Source organism: Oncorhynchus kisutch, linkage group LG18, assembly GCF_002021735.2.
Source record: "Oncorhynchus kisutch isolate 150728-3 linkage group LG18, Okis_V2, whole genome shotgun sequence".
Classification (NCBI taxonomy): Eukaryota; Metazoa; Chordata; class Actinopteri; order Salmoniformes; family Salmonidae; genus Oncorhynchus; species Oncorhynchus kisutch.
This window is the reverse complement of record NC_034191.2, coordinates 40,270,058-40,289,541: the sequence shown is the minus strand read 5'-3', so window position 1 is coordinate 40,289,541 and position 19,484 is coordinate 40,270,058. Positions and strand designations below refer to the sequence as shown.

The 19,484-nt window shown below is 41.6% G+C and overlaps 3 protein-coding genes across 8 annotated transcripts in view; 2 read left to right on the top strand and 1 right to left on the bottom strand.

The window, feature by feature from the left end:
* Positions 1-7,982, bottom strand: part of LOC109909359 (spectrin beta chain, non-erythrocytic 4) — a 67,391-nt gene extending 59,409 nt beyond the window's left edge. For 3 of the 5 annotated variants that reach the window (XM_031796060.1, XM_031796059.1, XM_031796061.1), the window contains exon 1: positions 7,601-7,981. The gene's annotated coding sequence lies outside the window, so the exon portion shown is untranslated. Of the gene's footprint in view, positions 1-7,600 lie in introns of all 5 variants that reach the window. The other 2 variants (XR_004203985.1, XM_031796058.1) reach the window with 1 other exon arrangement.
* A 2,084-nt stretch (positions 7,983-10,066) lies between these two features.
* On the top strand, positions 10,067-13,093 carry LOC109908908 (flavin reductase (NADPH)-like). Of its 2 annotated transcripts, XM_020507694.2 has the most exons (5): positions 10,067-10,283; positions 11,096-11,257; positions 11,623-11,712; positions 11,818-11,949; positions 12,458-13,093. In XM_020507694.2, the coding sequence occupies exons 1-5, from the start codon at positions 10,199-10,201 to the stop codon at positions 12,610-12,612; spliced, it is 624 nt and encodes a 207-aa protein (XP_020363283.1). In that variant the 5' UTR covers positions 10,067-10,198; the 3' UTR covers positions 12,613-13,093. The 2 variants fall into 2 exon arrangements, with proteins under 2 accessions (XP_020363283.1, XP_031651917.1); XM_031796057.1 differs by having other exon boundaries at positions 10,074-10,283; positions 11,623-11,949.
* Positions 13,094-13,248: 155 nt separating this feature from the next.
* LOC109909638 (SERTA domain-containing protein 3) lies at positions 13,249-16,534 on the top strand. Its single transcript, XM_020508652.2, has 2 exons — positions 13,249-13,826; positions 14,066-16,534. The coding sequence occupies exon 2, from the start codon at positions 14,092-14,094 to the stop codon at positions 14,902-14,904; it is 813 nt and encodes a 270-aa protein (XP_020364241.1). The 5' UTR covers positions 13,249-13,826; positions 14,066-14,091; the 3' UTR covers positions 14,905-16,534.
* Positions 16,535-19,484: the final 2,950 nt, after the last annotated feature.

Below are 19,484 nucleotides of genomic sequence, written 5' to 3'. Positions count from 1 at the left end.
TAAGGGGGCGTGAACACAACCAGTAATGCTTTCATCCGATTGTCAAACAAATCTCTTCGGAAAGTAAGCTACCTGCGCATGTTGGTCCACTGCAAAATAATTCCAGCATCCAAACAGCATCCTTTGTACTCACCATTTAATGAATGGAACGAGACATCTGTTACAAAACATTTGCAGATTGTCATTATTAGGCCTACACTCGTCTAGCCTGAATTAAAGACCCCGTGCTGTCTTTTAATTGTATTTTTCAATCCTCAATCATTTATTTCCCTGAGCCTCCTTCGGCCACTGAAATGCTCAGTCTGACTGTGTGGGCGTGGGCATGCAAATTTGAATATATTGACATACTGTCCTGAGCTGGAATTGGACCCTGAAAGCGACAAACTTCCACAGGTGTGTTAGGCTACTTTGTTTTGTCATGAAAACAAAAAGGCATACATCACACATGTTCATATGCCATATCATTGTTGTACTGTTTTCAATAGGTCACCAGAAGATGCAGCACCAGAACATCCTGTTTGTGTGGTGGGCTCTGGTACAGTAATTCACAACACCTACCACCTCAATTCCCTACACCAGAGAATAATTCCCAGGCAACAAGCCAGGTGCTCCAGTAGCGCTCTGTCTGTGACCTTCTCACTTCCTACTTCCTGTCAGAGAGAAGCAGAGGTCCTTTGAGGAGCTATAGAAACCATTGCAGAAATGTCACGAACTGCCCTTTATTTAATATGGAAATGCAGAATTATTTTAGGGATCTCTTGCTAAATATTCCAAGTGAACATATGTGTCTTCCTGAAAATCCCCCTCAAGCTTAAGTACACAATCAAATGAACACATCTTGACAATCATCAAAGTGAAGCAGCTGATAGTTGATAATGTTGCAAGTTTGTTAGCGAGAGCTCAAGACACAGAGAGAGAGAGGGAACAACCTTTTATTTATTTTCATATTTACCACTGTAGCAGGACAAAACTGCATTTCAAAAAATGCTTTCCCAACTGTAATTCGCACACTGGCTGAGGGTCATGATCCATTGGAGTGTAATTATCTCTCTCTTTTCTCTCTCTCTATATATATACAGCAAGTGTTGTTGTACTCAGCCATTCACAACCATCTAATACATCAAGAAATAAAAGTTATAGGGCGACACACAATTAGTCTCGCGTCGTCCGGTTTAGGGAGGGTTTGGCAGGTAGGGATATCCTTGTCTCATCGCGCACTAGCGACTCCTGTGGCGGGCCAGGCGCAGTGCATGCTGACCAGGTCGCTAGGTGTACGGTGTTTCCTCCGACACATTGGTGCGGCTGGCTTCCGGGTTGGATGCGCGCAGTGTTAAGAAGCAGTGCGGTTTGGTTGGGTTGTATATCGGAGGACGCATGACTCTCAACCTTCGTCTCTCCCCAGCCCGTACGGGAGTTGTAGCGATGAGACAAGACAGTAACTACTAACAATTGGATACTACGAAATTGGGGAGAAAAAGGGGTTAAAAAAAAGAAAAAATACAGATTTTTAAAGAAATAAAGAGAGTCAGAAAGAAATTGCAGTAAATATTGGACAACTAAGCAGCCATACGAGACATACAAAAGTAAATGTCAAAAAAGCCTCACAAACATGTATATGTCACCAGAGGGACCTCCACTATCAGCTTCTATAGAATTATGAGCCCAACATACAGACATTCTGAAAAATATGAACGCAGCACACCAATCAGGAGAGTATTCTCAATTCCAGAAATGAGGTCATCAATAAATAAAAATTATAATATTTCAGGAAACAATTGGAAATGTACAGTAAATACATATCATACTGAGATCATACTGTGGTAGGCAGGTAGCCTAGTGGTTAAGAGCGTTGGACTAGTAACCAAAATGTTGCAAGATCAAATCCCCGAGCTGACAAGGTCAAAATCTGTCATTCTGCCCCGGAACAAGGCAGTTAACCCACTGTTCCTAGGCTGTAATTGAAAATAAGAATTTGTTCTTAACTGACTTGCCTAGTTAAATAAAGGTCAAATTTAAAAAATACTGAGATCATACTTACACATTGTTCAACATGATCTTAATCTGTTTCAGATTGGATCAATGCAATGCTCAGTGAAATTCATATTTAGAGAAAGCTACTGTAACAATCACACCACAGGTGTGTGTGTGTGTGTGTGTGTGTGTGTGTGTGTGTGTGTGTGTGTGTGTGTGTGTGTGTGTGTGTGTGTGTGTGTGTGTGTGTGTGTGTGTGTGTCTACAGCAGCTCCAGAGACTGCATTCAGAGGCGTCATCAGTTACATCTCCATGACAGCTCAAGAAGCTGGTGTGTCCTAAAATCACATAGTACCAGATACTACTAGCCCCTTGAGCCACGAAATGGGTGGTACTGTACGTCACATACTTACTGAACAACATCACCTTTATACAGAAAGACCCCACATGTCACAAAAATTAACACACTACCCACTTCCTTTTCAAGGGACCGCACACACATTATAATTCCATGGTCATGTACTGTATAGTGAAGGATGTCACACTGACAGAAGGACACCATACAGCCACAATGGTCGCCGATGCATTAATGCTCCATCCAAACTGTCACACTGTCATATATGTCAAACTTATTGGCCTGTGCTGTCGACAGACATAGGTCGCTCCGGCAGGCCTTTCCTAGACCGACCACCTGGGGTCCCTCTAATAAGACAGTCTTTTAGCTTAAAGATCCCACTAACTGACGTGATGTGGTTCTTCCTGGTAAACAAACACACCTGTCAGTGTCTCAGCGTACCAGAGGCCCCTCTCACATATTCAAGATGCTCCGCATGGAAACAAAAACACTGTTGCTCTCCAGCAATAACCCAGCTCACATATGCTTCTGCTGCTAGCGGGACAATTCACTGACGAATCTCATCTATCCGGGGTGCATGACTGTTTCTACCATCAGCAGCAGCCTACATAGCCTACATCTAGTTGGGTAACAGCTAGCGTGGTGATCAGGCTAGCCCACAACAGAGAATCCAATGGCGATCAGACTAAAATGAAGCAATAACAGATTCTGGCAAACAAGGGACGACACAGGGTTCCATACATGTCCATGACCCCTCCACAAGAGACACGAAAAGGCAACATGCCTAAGCCCTTTGATCCCTCTGGTGCTGGGAAAAGGTCAGAGACAGTCGACTGCACCTTTGACAACACAATCACCATGCTACAACCACTGAACCTTAGTAAACACTGAGTGCTTACTGTTTCTTGCTACAACTTGTGCATAGTACAGGGCAGGAGAATCCATGCTGTGGCCACAATTCAGACCACAGAAGTCTGAACATACATTCAGGATTCTCTTAGTGGGTTAGTCTGGCCCTGATCATTTTCTGTGTCGCTGTGTTCTGCTGCTTCTGTTCTTTACAGACCGCCTCATCCCTTTGTAGCAATATTCTATAGTGACATAGGCACAATTCAGATCGGCCATCTTTGTTTTCGCCAGTTTGTTTCTGGCTCTTGTTCAGCATTCTCCTCCAAAGCACTCAACATTATTATTGCTCTTTGGCTACACCATGTCACCCGGCTACAACTATAAATCTCCAGGCAGCCAGCATGGCGTAAGACTCAGGCTGTATCCCCCCACCCATCCCCTTTTCCCACTGCCCCAAACATGCTTCTGGAAAGGAGGGCTCTGGTACAGTAATTCACAACACCCAACACCTCAATCTCCTCACCAGAGAATTCCCAGGCAACAAGCCAGGTGCTCCAGTAGTGTGCTGTCTGTGACCTTCTCACTTCCTACTTCCTGTCAGAGAGAAGCAGAGGTCCTTTGAGGAACTATGAAAACCATTGCAGAAATATCACTAACTGCCCTTTATTTAAGATGTATGTAAATGCAGAATTATTTTAGGGATCTCTTTCTGCTGCATTAAATCTGATTGGGTTTATTATATCCTGAGTAGCCCCTCCTTGCAAAAATATGTAATTGGTCTTGATTACATTTGTGTCCTCTTTGCAAACATTGATACTGTAAAAGATACAGAACATTTTAAAACCTAAATGTATCATAGTAGTGTTGCTAAATATTGTGAACATATTTCTCTTCCTGAAAATCCCCCTCCAGTACACGATCAAATGAACACATCTTGACAATCATCAAAGTGAAGCAGGTCGGTTTTGTTGTCAATAATTTCAGCTCCAGGAATAGATACACCCTGACCCCAAGCTCTCTTCACTGTGTGAGGAGTAAGTGAGCTAAAGAAACTAAGCCACTATGGAAAGGAGAGGATAGAAGAGGAGAAGAGAGGGAGAAGTTCCTGTGAGTGTAACCGATGTGAAATGGCTAGCTAGTTAGCGGTGGTGCGCGGCTTTTGTGGAGCGATGGGTAATGATGCTTCGTGAGTGACTGTTGTTGATGTGTGCAGAGGGTCCCTGGTTTGAGCCCGGGTAGGGGCGAGGGGACGGACTAAAGTTATACTGTTACATTGGTGCCGTGACCCAGATCACTGGTTGCTGCGGAAAAGGAGGAGGTCAAAAGGGGGGTGAGTGTAACGGATGTGAAATGGCTAGCTAGTTAGCGCTGGTGCGCGCTGATAGTGTTTCAATCGGTGACGTCACTCGCTTTGATACCTTGAAGTAGTGGTTCCCCTTGCTCTGCAAGGGCCGCGGCTTTTGTGGAGTGATGGGTAACGATGCTTCGTGGGTGACTATTGTTGATGTGTGCAGAGGAGCCCGGCGAGGGGACGGACTAAAGTTATACTGTTACATGAGGATAGACAGATGCCACACCACATTACACACCACAGAATTGAGGACCTTTAATTCTGTCCCCCTCAGGCTGGGGACTGGTCTTACTGGTTCCCCCTGCTTTTTCATTCTGCTTGTCATCAATCTTTTACACAGCTTTGTGTATCAGAGGACATTTTTTTTACTTTGACCTTTACTTTCCACACGATATTGCGGTAAATTGTCGTACAATGGAGAACACTGGGAGTATTGGCTATATGGCTAGGTCATTTTCTGAAGGCACACTTCTGTAGTATCAGTAGAGAGCCAGGCCTTTTATTGTGTTTAAATGTAAAGACAATAGGTTATCTACTGTGTTCAAGGGACAGAAGACCCAGAACACACAAAAAAACAAAACACCAGTTCCATAAGCCCTTTATCTGAAACAACTTCACTTTAGCCTATCAGATGTTATACTGCATCACATTTCCAGAAGTAGGCCAATTGGCTATATCAATGGCGTGTATCACTGTCTCACCACAGGGAAATGTAGCCTTCCAGTAGTGTCAGTTTGGATGGCTAGCATAGGCCTACAAGAACAGTAGGCCTTGTTAAAAACCTCTCTGGGATAGGCGGGACGCCAATAGCCAGGGAAAATGCAGAGGGCCAAATTCAAATAAAATACGATAAAAATCTAACTTTTATTAAATCACACATGTAAGATACCAAATTAAAGATACACTCGTTGTAAATCCAGCCAACATGTCAGATTTCCAAAAAGCTTTTCGGCGAAAGCACACGATTCTATTATTTGATGATAGCACAACAGTAAACAATGAGAGAGTAGCATATTTCAACTCTGCAGACGCAGAAATAAAATATAAATCATGCCTTACCTTTGACGAGCTTCTTTTGTTGGCACTCCAATGTGTCCCATAAACATCACAAATGGTCCTTTTGTTCGATTAATTCCGTCCATATATATCCAAAATGTCCAATTATTTGGGACGTTTGATCCATAAAAACACTGGTTACAACTTGACCAACGTCACTACAAAATATCTCAAAAGTTACCTGTAAATCTTTGCCAAAACATTTCAAACTACTTTTGTAATACAACTATAGGTATTTTTAAACGTAAATAATCGATCAAATTGAAGACTGGATGATCTGTGTTCAATACAGGAAGACAACACACTCAAGCATGCTTTCTGGTCTTGCGCAACTATCAAACAGTACACATGACCTGACACTTGTTCAAGATGGCCGTACTTCTTCATTACACAAAGGAATAACCTCAACCAATTTCTAAAGACTGGTGACATCCAGTGGGAGCGGTAGGAACTGAAAACAAGTCTCTTAGAAATCTGGTTTCCCAATGAAATCTCATTGAATAGACAGTGACCTCAAAAACAAAATCTGAATGGTTTGTCCTCTGGGTTTTGCCTGCTACATAAGTTCTGTTATACTCACAGACATGATTCAAATAGTTTTCGAAACTTCAGAGTGTTTTCTATCCAAATCCACTAATAATATGCATATCTTATATTCTGGGGATGAGTAGCAGGAAGTTGAATTTGGGCACGCTATTTATGCAAAAGTGAAAATGCTGCCCCCTATCCCGAAGAAGTTTTAATTAACTTATTATTATTATTATTATTATTATTATTTTCAAAGTCAACATTGGCCTATAAGACTGGATGTCAAAATATGCTAATGTTAAACCATAAATTCTCATTTGCATTGAGAATAAATTAGTTATTGACATCCCTTTTGCCTTTGCACACAAATTTTGCTGAAGTGTCTGAATTGGACATTTTTGCGTCCGGTGACAGATCTGTACAATGGACAGCCGGTAGTAGCGTGACGTCACAGTACGGCACTGACTGTGTTGCAACTGATCGCTCTAGTCAAGTCACAATTTAAACAGCTGTGTGTGACCAACTGTGACAACACTGACATCCGTACACGCCCAGCCCTACGGTCGACAAAAAATATATATAGTTCATTGAACAGAATTTAGGAATGATCCACACAAACGCTCTGCACATTAGATAAATATTTCTAATTTCAAAGCTGCATGATTAGGCGTGGAAAGGTACAAATGTTGTCGGGCTGCTTAACTCCCTATTGTGTAATCGCTTTTAACCTTAAAATGATACATACGACGTGCATCCCTACCACCGCCGTCTCGTTGGTCCATTCCGAACGTAGGCTATGATCACCGTCCCCTGCACCATCCCATATCAAGTGCATGGTGTGTTTCTTTGGATTAACACTTTTTTAAGCAAGAAAGTGGCTACATTAAGATGACATCGTCTATGCTATAATTGTCATAAGGCTAATCTTCTGCTGGATCAAATAGCTTTTAGATTTGAACTACTTTTAATGTAGTTGCGGTCCAATAACGTAGTGTAGGCTCCGTATGGCTATAGACTACTATATGTACAAGCATGTTATTTGGTGCTCCTTTAGGCTACTGCTTTCAAGAATATGGCTTCATTGTGAGATGCAATTAATGTTCTAAAGGTGTCATGCAAATGTAATACATTTATGTGCGTTTAATGATCAGGAACATGCGCGGACCAATTCTAAATAATTAAACATTGTATAAGACCTATCCTAACCGGTCCATATTTGCTATTCAAAGCCTATGCACAAATAGTAGCCTAACTAGTATGTATGGCAAACTGCGATTTAAACAAAAGCACATGCCTAATATCCAGCCAAATAAAATGAAACAGCATAAAATACGGCCCTATAGAATCACTGCAGTAGCCTTAGCCAATGCAGGCCGGTGTTGCTGCATCTCCCACGAAAACAGGCACCTCGAATTGTTCATGCTCAATTATATTGGAAATGTTATTTATATATATATATAGACATGCAGCATACGCTACAACGACCTTACCTTAACCCCAATTCCAGGTATGAGTTTGTTTTTCACCGAAATAGATGTGAAATCAGTCGATGAGGTGCCTGTATCAATGAACCAGTGAGCAAATTATGAACAGAGCCTCGCGACGCCGTGTTTCTTCGCTGGCATAGTAGTCAAGTAGCCTATACAAATATATATACAGCGGACTGTGGGATCAGTATAAAGATCTGGCTAATAAAGCCATTTAATGCGGTAATACATGTAAATTCCCTGCTGTGGCTAGTGGGACCACGAGACTGCCATGAAAGGTGTCTTGCAACCAGGCAAAGATGCTTGATCAAATAATCCAAGCCGGTGGGCTCCGATATCCTGTCCACTTGATAGCCTACGCGCTCGCACTCCCTCTCCCTCCACCCGTGATACTGCTAGAGAGAATTCGGCATTAGTGCGGCGAAGGAACTCACCTCCGTATAGCGAAAGAGAGAAAGAGAGAGAGAAGTACTATCTACTTCACTTGCTTTGCCAATGTTAACACGTTTCCCATGCCAATAAAGTCCTTGAATTGAAATTGAAATTGAATTGAGAGAGAGAAAGAGACAGAGAGAGGATTTTTACCCGTTATAAATGGTGCCAAGGGATTACAGATAGAAATAGAGATGACCTAGGATTATTTTCCTTAGAAATAGAGATGCATTATAATTATTTTCCTATCTCCTATGAAATTGTTTGAATGTGTTAGATGCCCCCTTCCATTCCCCGTGGACATATTTCATTTGAGAACATATCGTTTGCGACTATTGGAAGGTAGTTTATGTCATACCGGGATTTTTTTGTTATGTAATTGTTTTATTATTATTTTATTTTTTCTTTAACTAGGCAAGTCAGTTAAGAACAAATTATTATTTACAATGCTTTTGGGCAATTATGTGCCACCCAATCACAGCCAGATGTGATACAGCCTGGACTCGAACCAGGGACTGTAGTGACTCCTCTTGCACAAGATGCAGTACCTTAGACCACTTCCCCACTTGGGAGGTGGAATTATTGGCAAGTAGGCATATTATTAAAAGTGCATTCACGTAAACTCATTGTATTTCTGGTCTGTAAACAGATAATTAACAGTTAACTACATAGCTGCAGGTTAGTAGGAGGGCTAAGGGTGCTACAGCACCCCATGAAAAGCTGAATTAAAAAACAATATATATATTTTTTTAAACACACCCACCTATGGATACATCTATGGATAACTAAATAAATGATTTGTACCTGAAGTGACATAAAAATGAATCTACTTCAACCTTCAGTAATTGTTCTCTCCTCATCTATAAATTACATGAATGTCCCATAGATGTGTGATAGTGTGATGTGTGATAGTGAAAAAGACAAAAGAGTATGCTGCTAACAGTTTAGCTTTCTCCACTGTCCCTGCACCCATATCAGACGTGAACCAGTGATCCTCTGCTTCACAACACACATGAGCCAAACAAAAGGTACCCATTGGATAGCTTCACCGGCGACATCTCAAGCTAGATGTGGAGTGAGTTTAACGGGCACGTTCTTAACTCCGTTACAATAGCACCTCCCCACACTAATTTCTGCAGGATTTAGGTCAGTGGGCTACCACATTCTTGAAGCTCACAATGTGGAACACAGGAGGCAGTTCGAATCCCTGTCAGTCACATTGGTGCCTTAACCGGATGGATGTCGCGAGGTGGGGTTGGTTGAAGTGCAATGAAGGTGATTTGGCAAGAGGTAACTAGGAGTAGGCCTGCAATTTGGTCTCCTTGTCAAGACACAAGGCGAGACCCAAATACAGACACAGGAGGCAGATGGTTGGAGCCTTACAATGTTTATTAATCCAAAAGGAGTAGACAAGAGAATGGTCGTGGAGAGGCAAAAAGGTCAAAACCAGATCAGAGTCCAGGAGGTACAGAGTGGAAGACAGGCTCATGGTCAAGGCAGGCAGAATGGTCAGGCAGGCAGGTACAAAGTCCAGAAACAGGTAAGGGTCAAAACCAAGAGGCCTGGAAAAAGGAGAAATGCAAAAAGCAGGCGAACAGAAAACCTGCTGATTGTCTTGAAAACATACAAGACAAACTGGCACAGAGAGACAGGAAACACAGGGACAAATACACTGGGGGGGTGGGGGAGCGACACCTGTAGGGGGTGGAGACAATCACAGGGACAGGTGAAACAGATCAGGCCGTGACACTCTTGACATATTTTGGGAAATGCCAACCTTTCCAACCTTTGGATCTCCAGACAGAGAACAAAAACAGAATACGTGACTTAAAATTCTATAAAAGGAATATATCTTGCCATGAAAATCAACCGTGCGCTATGGTTGATCTGGATAGATCAACTGACAATAAAGTTTTGAAATTCACACAAAAAACAGGACTTCTGCACAATGTAGCCCTGTTGTGACTGTGTGCGTTTTCCTTTAATTGATGGGGCTGGGAGGATCTATTGCGGAAGTGAGCCTTTTTTGATTATCTAAAAGGGGCGTTTCCCAAAGTGTCAAAGAGGTTCATTCTGCATGTGTGTTTTCGGATATTGTTGCACACGATCAAAGAAGAAAGAAATTGTAACATTCTTCTGTGACCAGTGATATTTTCTCAATCTGTTATTATGTCAGAATCGATCAAGAATGTTGCAATATTTGGGGCCACGGGAATGACCGGACTGGTGACCTTACCACTGGCTGTTGCAGCGGGTAGGCAACGTTTCGAAATGACATGATTTACAAATGGTTGTAGGAGATGATAGGTTAATGATATGTTATTTACACAATCCCTCATATAGCATTTGCTGTGTAGACTGGCCCAAAGGTGATCGGAGTGTTTTGCCATGTTTCTAAACTATGCTGAACGTTTTCTATGCAATGCTATAGGACAGTAGACATCTGTCATTAACATATGCTATGCTAGTGTAATTGGAAGTATCAATGGTCATCTGGGCTATTTGCCACAGCCTTCCTCTGGGAAAAAACAGGTATTATATATTGTGCTGTTATTTTATGTTATATTCCAATCTGATCTATGCTATTAATTACATAGTTTCAAATTAATAGCCTAAAAATGTAACCCAGTTGTCAATGCTATTTATAAAATGCACACTCAATCACATGTGGCTAACGTGCTAAAATATGCAGATATAATTTGACTTGTTTGATTCCCAAGCGTTTTCGTTTCCTTGCTCTGAGATCACGAGACAAAAGTGTCGAGTCATGCAAGTCGTTATAGTGTTCTGCTGACTCGTGATTGCTATGAGTGCATTGGAGTGCGTGGCAGATACGTGATAAAGTCCACTGTCTTGCTTATCGTGCTTATCCATAACACTGGGATGGCCTCATCAATTCGATCCATGGCCGTGCTCTAGAATTGAGATCGATTCGTCAAAAATGAACCAATTACATATTCCACTCATCGTCATATTCCAATCAGACTGAAATACCTATGGATCATTGATAGATGATAAGATGACTCAATAAATTCACAATGCTTCTTTGTTCATCATTGTCCACAGGTTACAATGTGACAGTGCTGGTGAGGGACCCTGCCAGGCTGCCTGCAGAACACAAAGCCTGCAGGGTGGTGGTAGGAGATGTCCTCAATAAGGAAGATGTGAAAAAGACTATACAGGGTCAGGATGCTGTTATCATCGTTCTAGGCACCAGGACTGACCTCAGTAAGTTTAGGCAATCTTTCATTAGTAAGTTATAGGAATGTTAAGTTAGTGAAAACATATGTGCAGTTGTGTGAATAAAACCCAGTTATAAATAGGGGTTGGGTTAAATGCGGAAGACACATTTCAGTTGAAAGCATTCAGTTGTACAACTGACTAGGTATCCCCCTTTCCCTTTATACAAGCTGAAATCAAGTGAAAAACAAAATGGAAGTGTTCAGGAGTCTCATTAAAACATGTTTTCTGCTCTGAGGTAAAAAATATGTTTTGTAATAATATTCAGGGTGAGTTGCAGTAACTAACTGCACTAGGGGTTGCTTAGGCCAGGATAATGGTCGGTATGTTCATGTTTAAGTTGTAATCCACAGGTCCCACAACAATGATGTCAGAAGGAACCAGAAACATCCTAGACGCCATGAAGGCTGGGGGGATCCGCAAAGTAGTTGGCTGCATGTCGGGTACAGAGGAATCTTGGACAGTCAGGGTTACAGAATCTTTACAACTTCCAATAAACCACCATAAAGAAACCATATCCTTATATCGTCCCCCTCTCTGCTTCACAGCCTTCCTCCTATGGGACCGGTCTAAAGTGCCACCCAGGCTCCTACCGGTAACGGAGGACCATGATAGGATGTACATGGTGCTGAAGGAGTCAGGGCTGGATTTTGTGGCTGTCATGCCCCCTCACATCGACGGTTAGTCATCGCACTTCCTCATTTCCTGAATCATGAGAAATGTAATATTGTACTACCATAGACTCATACTGTAAGTGATTCCAGTAGTGACATGATAGGCCTATCATCCTTCCTCACACTCTAACCCACTGGGCAAAGATGTAAATTCAACGTCTATTCCACATTGGTTCAATGTAATTTTATTGAAATTATGTGGGGAAAACGTTGATTGAAAGTGTGTGCCCAGTGGGTATGTACTGGATGGATTAGTGTTATTCAACTGATATTAAAATAAATAGAGTCACACACTCAAATATTTATTTAAAAAAAAAATAGTTTACAGTTTATTCACCATTGGTCAGCACCTGTATATTAAATAATGTTCTCTGGGGATGCTCCAGCTAATGCTTTTTATTCAGCTGATATTAAACATTATAAACATATTGAGATAAACATTTTCTGAATATCTAATAATATTAGGTGCCTTATATTAAACTGCTAAATATAAATGCACTGCTATTCCCAACAGATAACTTCCCTTTGACTGAGAAGTACACAGTGACAGAGAACATGCTGAAAGGGCGCGTCATTTCCAAATATGACCTGGGACACTTCTTCATCAAGTGCTTGTCCATCTCTGACTGGGACAGGAAGACCGTTGGGGTTTGCGGGGAGTACAGTTAACCCTAACTAGACAGAGCCCTCCTCCTTCCCTGTTTCCATGAAGCAGTTACCACAGCTGGCCTATCAGACACCGCAACTTAGATCTTATTTCTACAGGCCAATCTTTCTTGCTTGAAAGAAATGGCAGCTTTGGCTTTTGCTAATGTTTTGTAATTATTTTTCATGATCTTGACAATGGATATTATAATGTAGGAAAAACGTAATATGTTAATCATCTTTGTAGTTGTTGTGGGCCTCAGAATTGTGCAGACTTTATCGTTCAAATATATATTTTTTCCTAACAGCAATTTAATGTTGAATGTACAGTATGAGTACCAAGTGAGTCAGCAATTAGGCCTATGTGTTATTGATAGCCTATGCCTACTTGTAGCCTGATTGTGTGCTGTGCCAACAAATGTAGACTACAAATGTATATATTCCTAAGAATCATATAATATGTCATCATTTTATAGCTTGCTTTTGAAATAAAGGGTTGCCAGTCTTTGTGTCACTCTCTCTAGAAAAACATGTCAACAATGTTTATCAGAGGTATTTGCTGGCACTATGTTGCTATTGAGGGTGAACAGCTGAAATGGAGCTTGAACCAATAACTGTGGTTTTTGGTGAACTAGCACCTGACCTGTGCTTATGAAGATAAGCTGAAACCGCTCCTCCAATAGAAATCGCTGATCACACTTTGGGTGCGTTCGTAAATTAATTCTGGCTATCTACTCAGATTTACGACATGAGTACACTCTGCAACACTGGAGGCAATTTACGAACGCACCATTGTAGATGAAGGCACGACAGTGGCTAGCTAAACTCATGCGTAGAAACACGTTATCGGGTCTAACGGTCGTCTCGCGACAAATCACACGCAAAAGTTATTTTGACGAAAATGAAAACGAGGTTTGAGTAATAATATGTTCAACTACTTACGATATTGGCTCGAATCTAGGGTGTGCTTTTAGATTTCGAGAAAATTAAGAACTAATGAAGAATTGTTCACTTCTCTCCGTGACTTGATTTTGGCGAGAGTCAAACCTCTCGCTTCGCCTTTTCCTCTCTGGTGAAACTTAAATCTCGGGCGGGAACAAGTTTACGTTTTAGTTTGCCGGTGGATTTTGTACGGAGTTGGCGAGCTAGGCAAACAAATATATTTGGAGCTAACAGCATTCTTTACATTTGTATATTGAAAAGATACCTGGAGCCAGAAGAACAGTTGCGCACGACAGGTTTGTTTTGTCAAATTTCGACAAAGTAACGTTAGGAAGTGGAGAGAAAGCTATTGCTAGCTACCTAGCTACCCAAAGTTAGCTACTGTACTAACGTTAGCTGTCTAGGCATTTATTTACTAGCCAATTATCACCGGGACATTACTAATTATTATCCCACAACTGCAGTCAACTCACCATGTAACGTAACGTGATGTGATCTTTAAAGATTCTTACCAAGTTTTGTGTTCTCCCTCTAGCTAACAGTAACGTTTGGTCGAGGAGGATGATGATATCCAAGGGACAGAAGCGCAAACTCCATGATGATGTCGTGGGGTGCATGCGTAGCGCCACTTGGGAGAGCGAGCGGCAGTCAGTGCTGGGCATCTCCCTCGACAAGTACCACCGCGGGAAGGCACTGGTGGAGCCTAGTTTGCGCCGCTCGGTGTTGATAGCCAACACCCTGCGGCAGATACACATAGAAAACAAGCCTCCATCTGGGCTAGTTAACCTGACAGGACCTGTGCCACCCATGGTCCCATCTAACCCCTGCACCCAACGGGAGTCTGGTCTGGGTGTTGTAAACAGTGTCGAGGACATGGAGGAGGTCTGGATGTCCTCAGAGAGTGACTTCTCCCTGTCAGCTGCAGTCTCCTCCATCCTGAAAGAACTAGACTTGGCTGTTGATGGAGGGCCAGGGCCTCAGGCACCTCAGAGGACACCGTTCATGTCCATTGAGAACCTACCTGGAGACCTGGGGTCCAGACAGGCCCCCACATGGCACTGGAGTTCTGAGTGGCGTCCTGGGGGTTCTAGAACCTCAGAGGGGGTGGCTTTTGGTAGTGTGGAGGAGGTCATGCATTCCAGCTACCTGCATGATGTGAAACTGGATGAACTTTTCCATGACATTGACACGTCTGTGTTTGACAGGGAGATGGGGGTCCGAGCACTCTCTGCTGCAGCCAGTGACGAGCTGCTTAAGTATTTACCCTCTCTGTCCTCCGTTCCATCCACTTCGCCCTCTTCCTTCTCCCTCAACCAGAGCTTCAGGGACCTGAATGAGCTGGAGCACATCATGGAAATACTGGTAGAGTCTTGATCACCAGAACTTTGAGGAAATTATTACATTATTAAGAGAACAAGTAGTTGAAATGTAGTGTTTACTCTGTCCAGTTGATCACATGGTTTAATGACTGAAATGTGCTGTTTTTATACAAAAGAAGGAAAGGCTGAATGAGAGACTAGCCTACTTTTTCAATTAGTGGTGTTTTAAATGTTACATGTAATATCCATTATGCCTAGCTATATTAAGAGATTATATTGTAAGATATTGCTAATAGCAAAGCAGTTCAGATTGATGTCCAATTAATTAATTAGTGGGTAGGATTGACTCAAACAGTTGGAATTTTGGAATACCATTACATGCCTCCGGCATCTATTGAAGGGAAGATAGAGGACAGTTTTTAAATGTGAAAAAAACTCTAACCTGAGGGGAAATGTCTTCTGTGAAGAAATCCATTTCATTGGTAAGTTGTGGGTTAATGTTCTCACATCGTTCAATATCACAAAAGTACATCTACCTTTATTTAACTAGGCAAGTCAGTTGAACAAATTCTTATTTTCAATTTTCAAATGCCTGTTCAGGGGCAGAATGACAGATTTGTACCTTGTCAGCTCGGGGATTTGAACTTGCAACCTTCCAGTTACTAGTCCAACCAGCCCTAACCACTAGGCTACCCTGCCACCCTATAATACAATAATACTGCATTGTATTTGTCAGTATGTTCTTTAGTAGTAGTCTACTTTGCCTAACGAGTATGCATAATTAGGCTACATATTGAGCTGTGCCACTAACTTACAGTTAGCTTCAGCCATTAGCTAATACAAATATTACCTTAAACCGAGTTACTGGCTGTGAAATGTCATGGTGCTTACCAGTAGTTCAATATCCGGTTATAACAGCTGGAGGTAATATAGAGGAATTCCTCAATTTGGTTCTGTTGTGTGTGTGCGCAATGATCTCTAAGGGGGGAAATTGTGTGTTTTTTTGTTGCAGTAACTTGGTTGTTGTATTATCTCAAACGAACTTGGCAGTTTCATCAGTAAGGATTTCATTAACGTTTATTGTGCTGCATTTTTATAGAAAATGTCTAACCAGTGTCAGAAATGGTTCAAAGGACGAGTTATTTATAGAAACTTCATATTTAAATGTTCAGCTAAATATGTCATCTTTATGTTCCACAATTGCAGTATGTTTTATATTCTTGTTTATATAATGTATTTTGGCTTAATGCCCTGAAAAAGGAAATTATGCTTACATTTTACAATAAAAGACATGTAAGTGCACTGTCTAATTTATGCCCATTGACGTAGCATAAATTCTGAAATTAAATGGGTTTGTGCCAATCTTTTCAAACAGTTTCACTTGTCTAAACTGTGCGACAGTAGAATCACACCTCTTCGGTGGGGATCCTGCTGCAGAACACGAGCAAGCAGCCAGAGAAAAATACTCAATGTACCGTGTTGACCCCTAGTGGACATAAGTGTCAGAACAATGCAAGTGTAGCTGGATCATGTGCTGTTGAATTGTTAATAAAGTGCATGTGAAAAGTGTAACACGTTTGTAGCAACTGATAATGTATTAACTGCCAATAATGTAATCGCTGCTAATGTAATAACCTTTGTATTTATCATGTAATAAATGGCCAATAAATATACTGAACGCATAACGTGATAGCTTTTTTGCGCGTAATGTAATCATTATTACACTATGCTTTGATTGCAGACATTGAAACCAATCGATAGCGCTGACGACATCTAAGTATTCATATGGAAAACTCCTGGTAGCTCATAAAGCCGAAAGAATTTGAATTTCAAGCGTGCCATATTGATGAATGGGCCCAGAGAAAGAAGATGGAATCTCACTGGGCAATGAATTGAGGAACGTTTAACGCCCCACCCAGCAGACTGTCTACCAATCTCGTTCACGTTGTTATGCAGCGTCACACGGTTGCTAAAATAATCGTCTCAATCTCTTCTCTGTGTCAGGGTATGAGTCGAGAAACGGTTATTTTCCTCGACAGTACTTAATGTCACGATTCCAAAGCTATACAGTATCACATATAGCAAGTTAAATAGCTCATATCATGGAAAATATTTGTAATTTTGTACATCTTGTTGACGAAATTCATGCTAATGTTAACTTTTTGAGCTAGCGCTCAATTGACTCCCATTCACCCCTTGAAGGAGAGCGCTTCTTGTCCCATAATAATAGCCCAGCATGCACCTCGTGGCCCATTGCCTTAGTATGGACAACGTTTCCCATCTCCTCTAAAGTATATCTGCCCTTGCGAATGTCAGACTCCACTCTGTGAGGCTCATCGATCTGCAGTTTGAACATGGCGAGACTAGACTCCTAAATTGATAGTGTAGTTTGTTTAAGCGATTTTACAGCTAAATATATACTTTACATGGTGATATTGTCTTTGGTATTATTGTGTGTAGCCAGCCCATAGAGCAAGCATTGCATTGTGAACTTTGTCGTCGATTTGAGCTGCAACAGATTTCCACAACGATTTTCTATGTTGCTAACAACCTTATTACAATGCCAAAATGAGAACATTTTGTTATTTAACACTGTAAATTAAAGGAATGAGTGGTTTTGGGTGAACATTTTCTTGAATGTCTATGGTATGAGGGTGCAAGCTTCCTCATAACCTGCCGGCCAGTGATTGGGCTGTGTTAGCACGTGGTCTTGTGTGACGGAAAATGTATACTGAACAAAAATAAACGCAACATGCAACAATTTCAAAGATTTTACTTAAGTTACAGCTCATATAAGGAAATCAGTCAGTTTAAATCAATTCATTAGGCCCTAATCTATGGATTCCACATGACTGAGAATACAGATATGCATATGTTGGTCAGAGATACCCAGTGGTGGAAAAAGTTCCCAATAGCCATACTTGAGTAAAAGTATAGATACCTTAATAGAGTGAAAATGAAAGTCAGACAGTAAAATATTACTTGACTAAAAGTCTAAAAGTATTTGGTTTTTAAATATACTTAAGTATCAAAAGTAAAAGTATAAATCATTTGAAATTCCTTATATTAAGCAAAGCAGAGCGCACCATTTTCTTGTTTTTAAAATGTACGGACATTATTTACAAAATAGGCATTTGTGTTTTGTGAGTCCACCAGGCCAGAGGCAGTACCATGTGTTTTACCATTTTCCTGTCCTGCTAAGCATTCTCAAAATAGTAATTTTGGTTGTCAGGGAAAATGTATGTAGTAAAAAGTACAGTATTTTCTTTAGTAATGTAGTGAAGTAAAAGTAGTCAAAAATATAAATAGTAAAGTACAGTTACCCAAACTTCACATTTTAGTGTCCTTTTATTGTCCCCATCACAAGGTGCACCTGTGTAATGACCATGCTGTTTAATCAGCCTCTTGTTATGCCACACCTGTCAGGTTGATGGATTATTTTGGCAAAGGAGACATGCTCACTAACATGTATGGCCGTTGCTGCTTCGTGTGTAGTATTATTGTCTCTACCTTTTTGCTGTTGTCTGTGCCCAACAATGTTCGTTTTATGTTTGTGTTGTATCATGTTGTGCTGCTACCGTGTTGTTGTCATGATGTGTTGCTACCATGCTGTGTTGTCATGTTCCTGCCATGCTGTTGTTGCCTTAGGTCTATTTTTATCTCGTGTTGTGGTGTCTCTCTTGTCGTGATGTGTGTTTTGACCTACATTTTTATTTTTCATTCCTGCCCCCGTACCCGCAGGAGGCCGTTTTGCCTCTTGGTAGGCCGTCATTGTAAATAAGAATTTGTTCTTAACTGACTTGCCTAGTTACATTTATTGTAATGAAACAACAGGGAGCAGGTCTCGAACCCTCGACCTTCGAGCCCGAGGTCCGGCGCGCTATCGACTGTGCCGCAAAAGCATTTTCCAAGCTTATAAATCCAGGGTCATTTGTTCATAAAATTTGAGGGCAATACACTTTTTGTGCGTATAGGCTTTCGGAACCTCTATGCAGTAACCGCCCAGCAGAGTTTGTGATACTGGATGTAGGTTTTCATCAACCTACATTTTTTTCATCAATAGTGTAATAACTTAAACCAGTCACTTATTTTATATTTTTTACCGATTTTTCTCTCCAATTTCGTGGTATCCAAACACCCAAACTCTCTGTCTTGTCTCATCGCTGCAACTCTCATACGGACTCGGGAGAGGCGTGCATCGTCCCAAACACGACCCAAACAAGCCGCACTGCTTCTTGACACAATGCCCACTTAACCCGGAAGCCAGCCGCACATATGTGTGGCTGGCGACCCGTGTCAGCATGCACTGCGCCCGGCCCGCCACAGGAGTCGCTAGTGCGTGATGGGACAAGGATATCCCTGCCGGCCAAACCCTCCCCTAACCTGGACGACGCTGGGCCAATTGTGCACCGCCCCATGGGTTTCCCGGTCAACTTCAACAGAGCCTGGACTCGTGCGTTATACCACTGCGCCACTCGGGAGGCCCAAAATCACTTTTTTTAATGAAATGCATATTAAGAAACACTGCATTTGCATCCATTGGCACAACAAACTTGCACTTCCATTCTGACCTTGCAAACATCCAGCGTCATCTGTAAGGAAAAAAACAACTGCTCAATTTGAAGACACACCTTT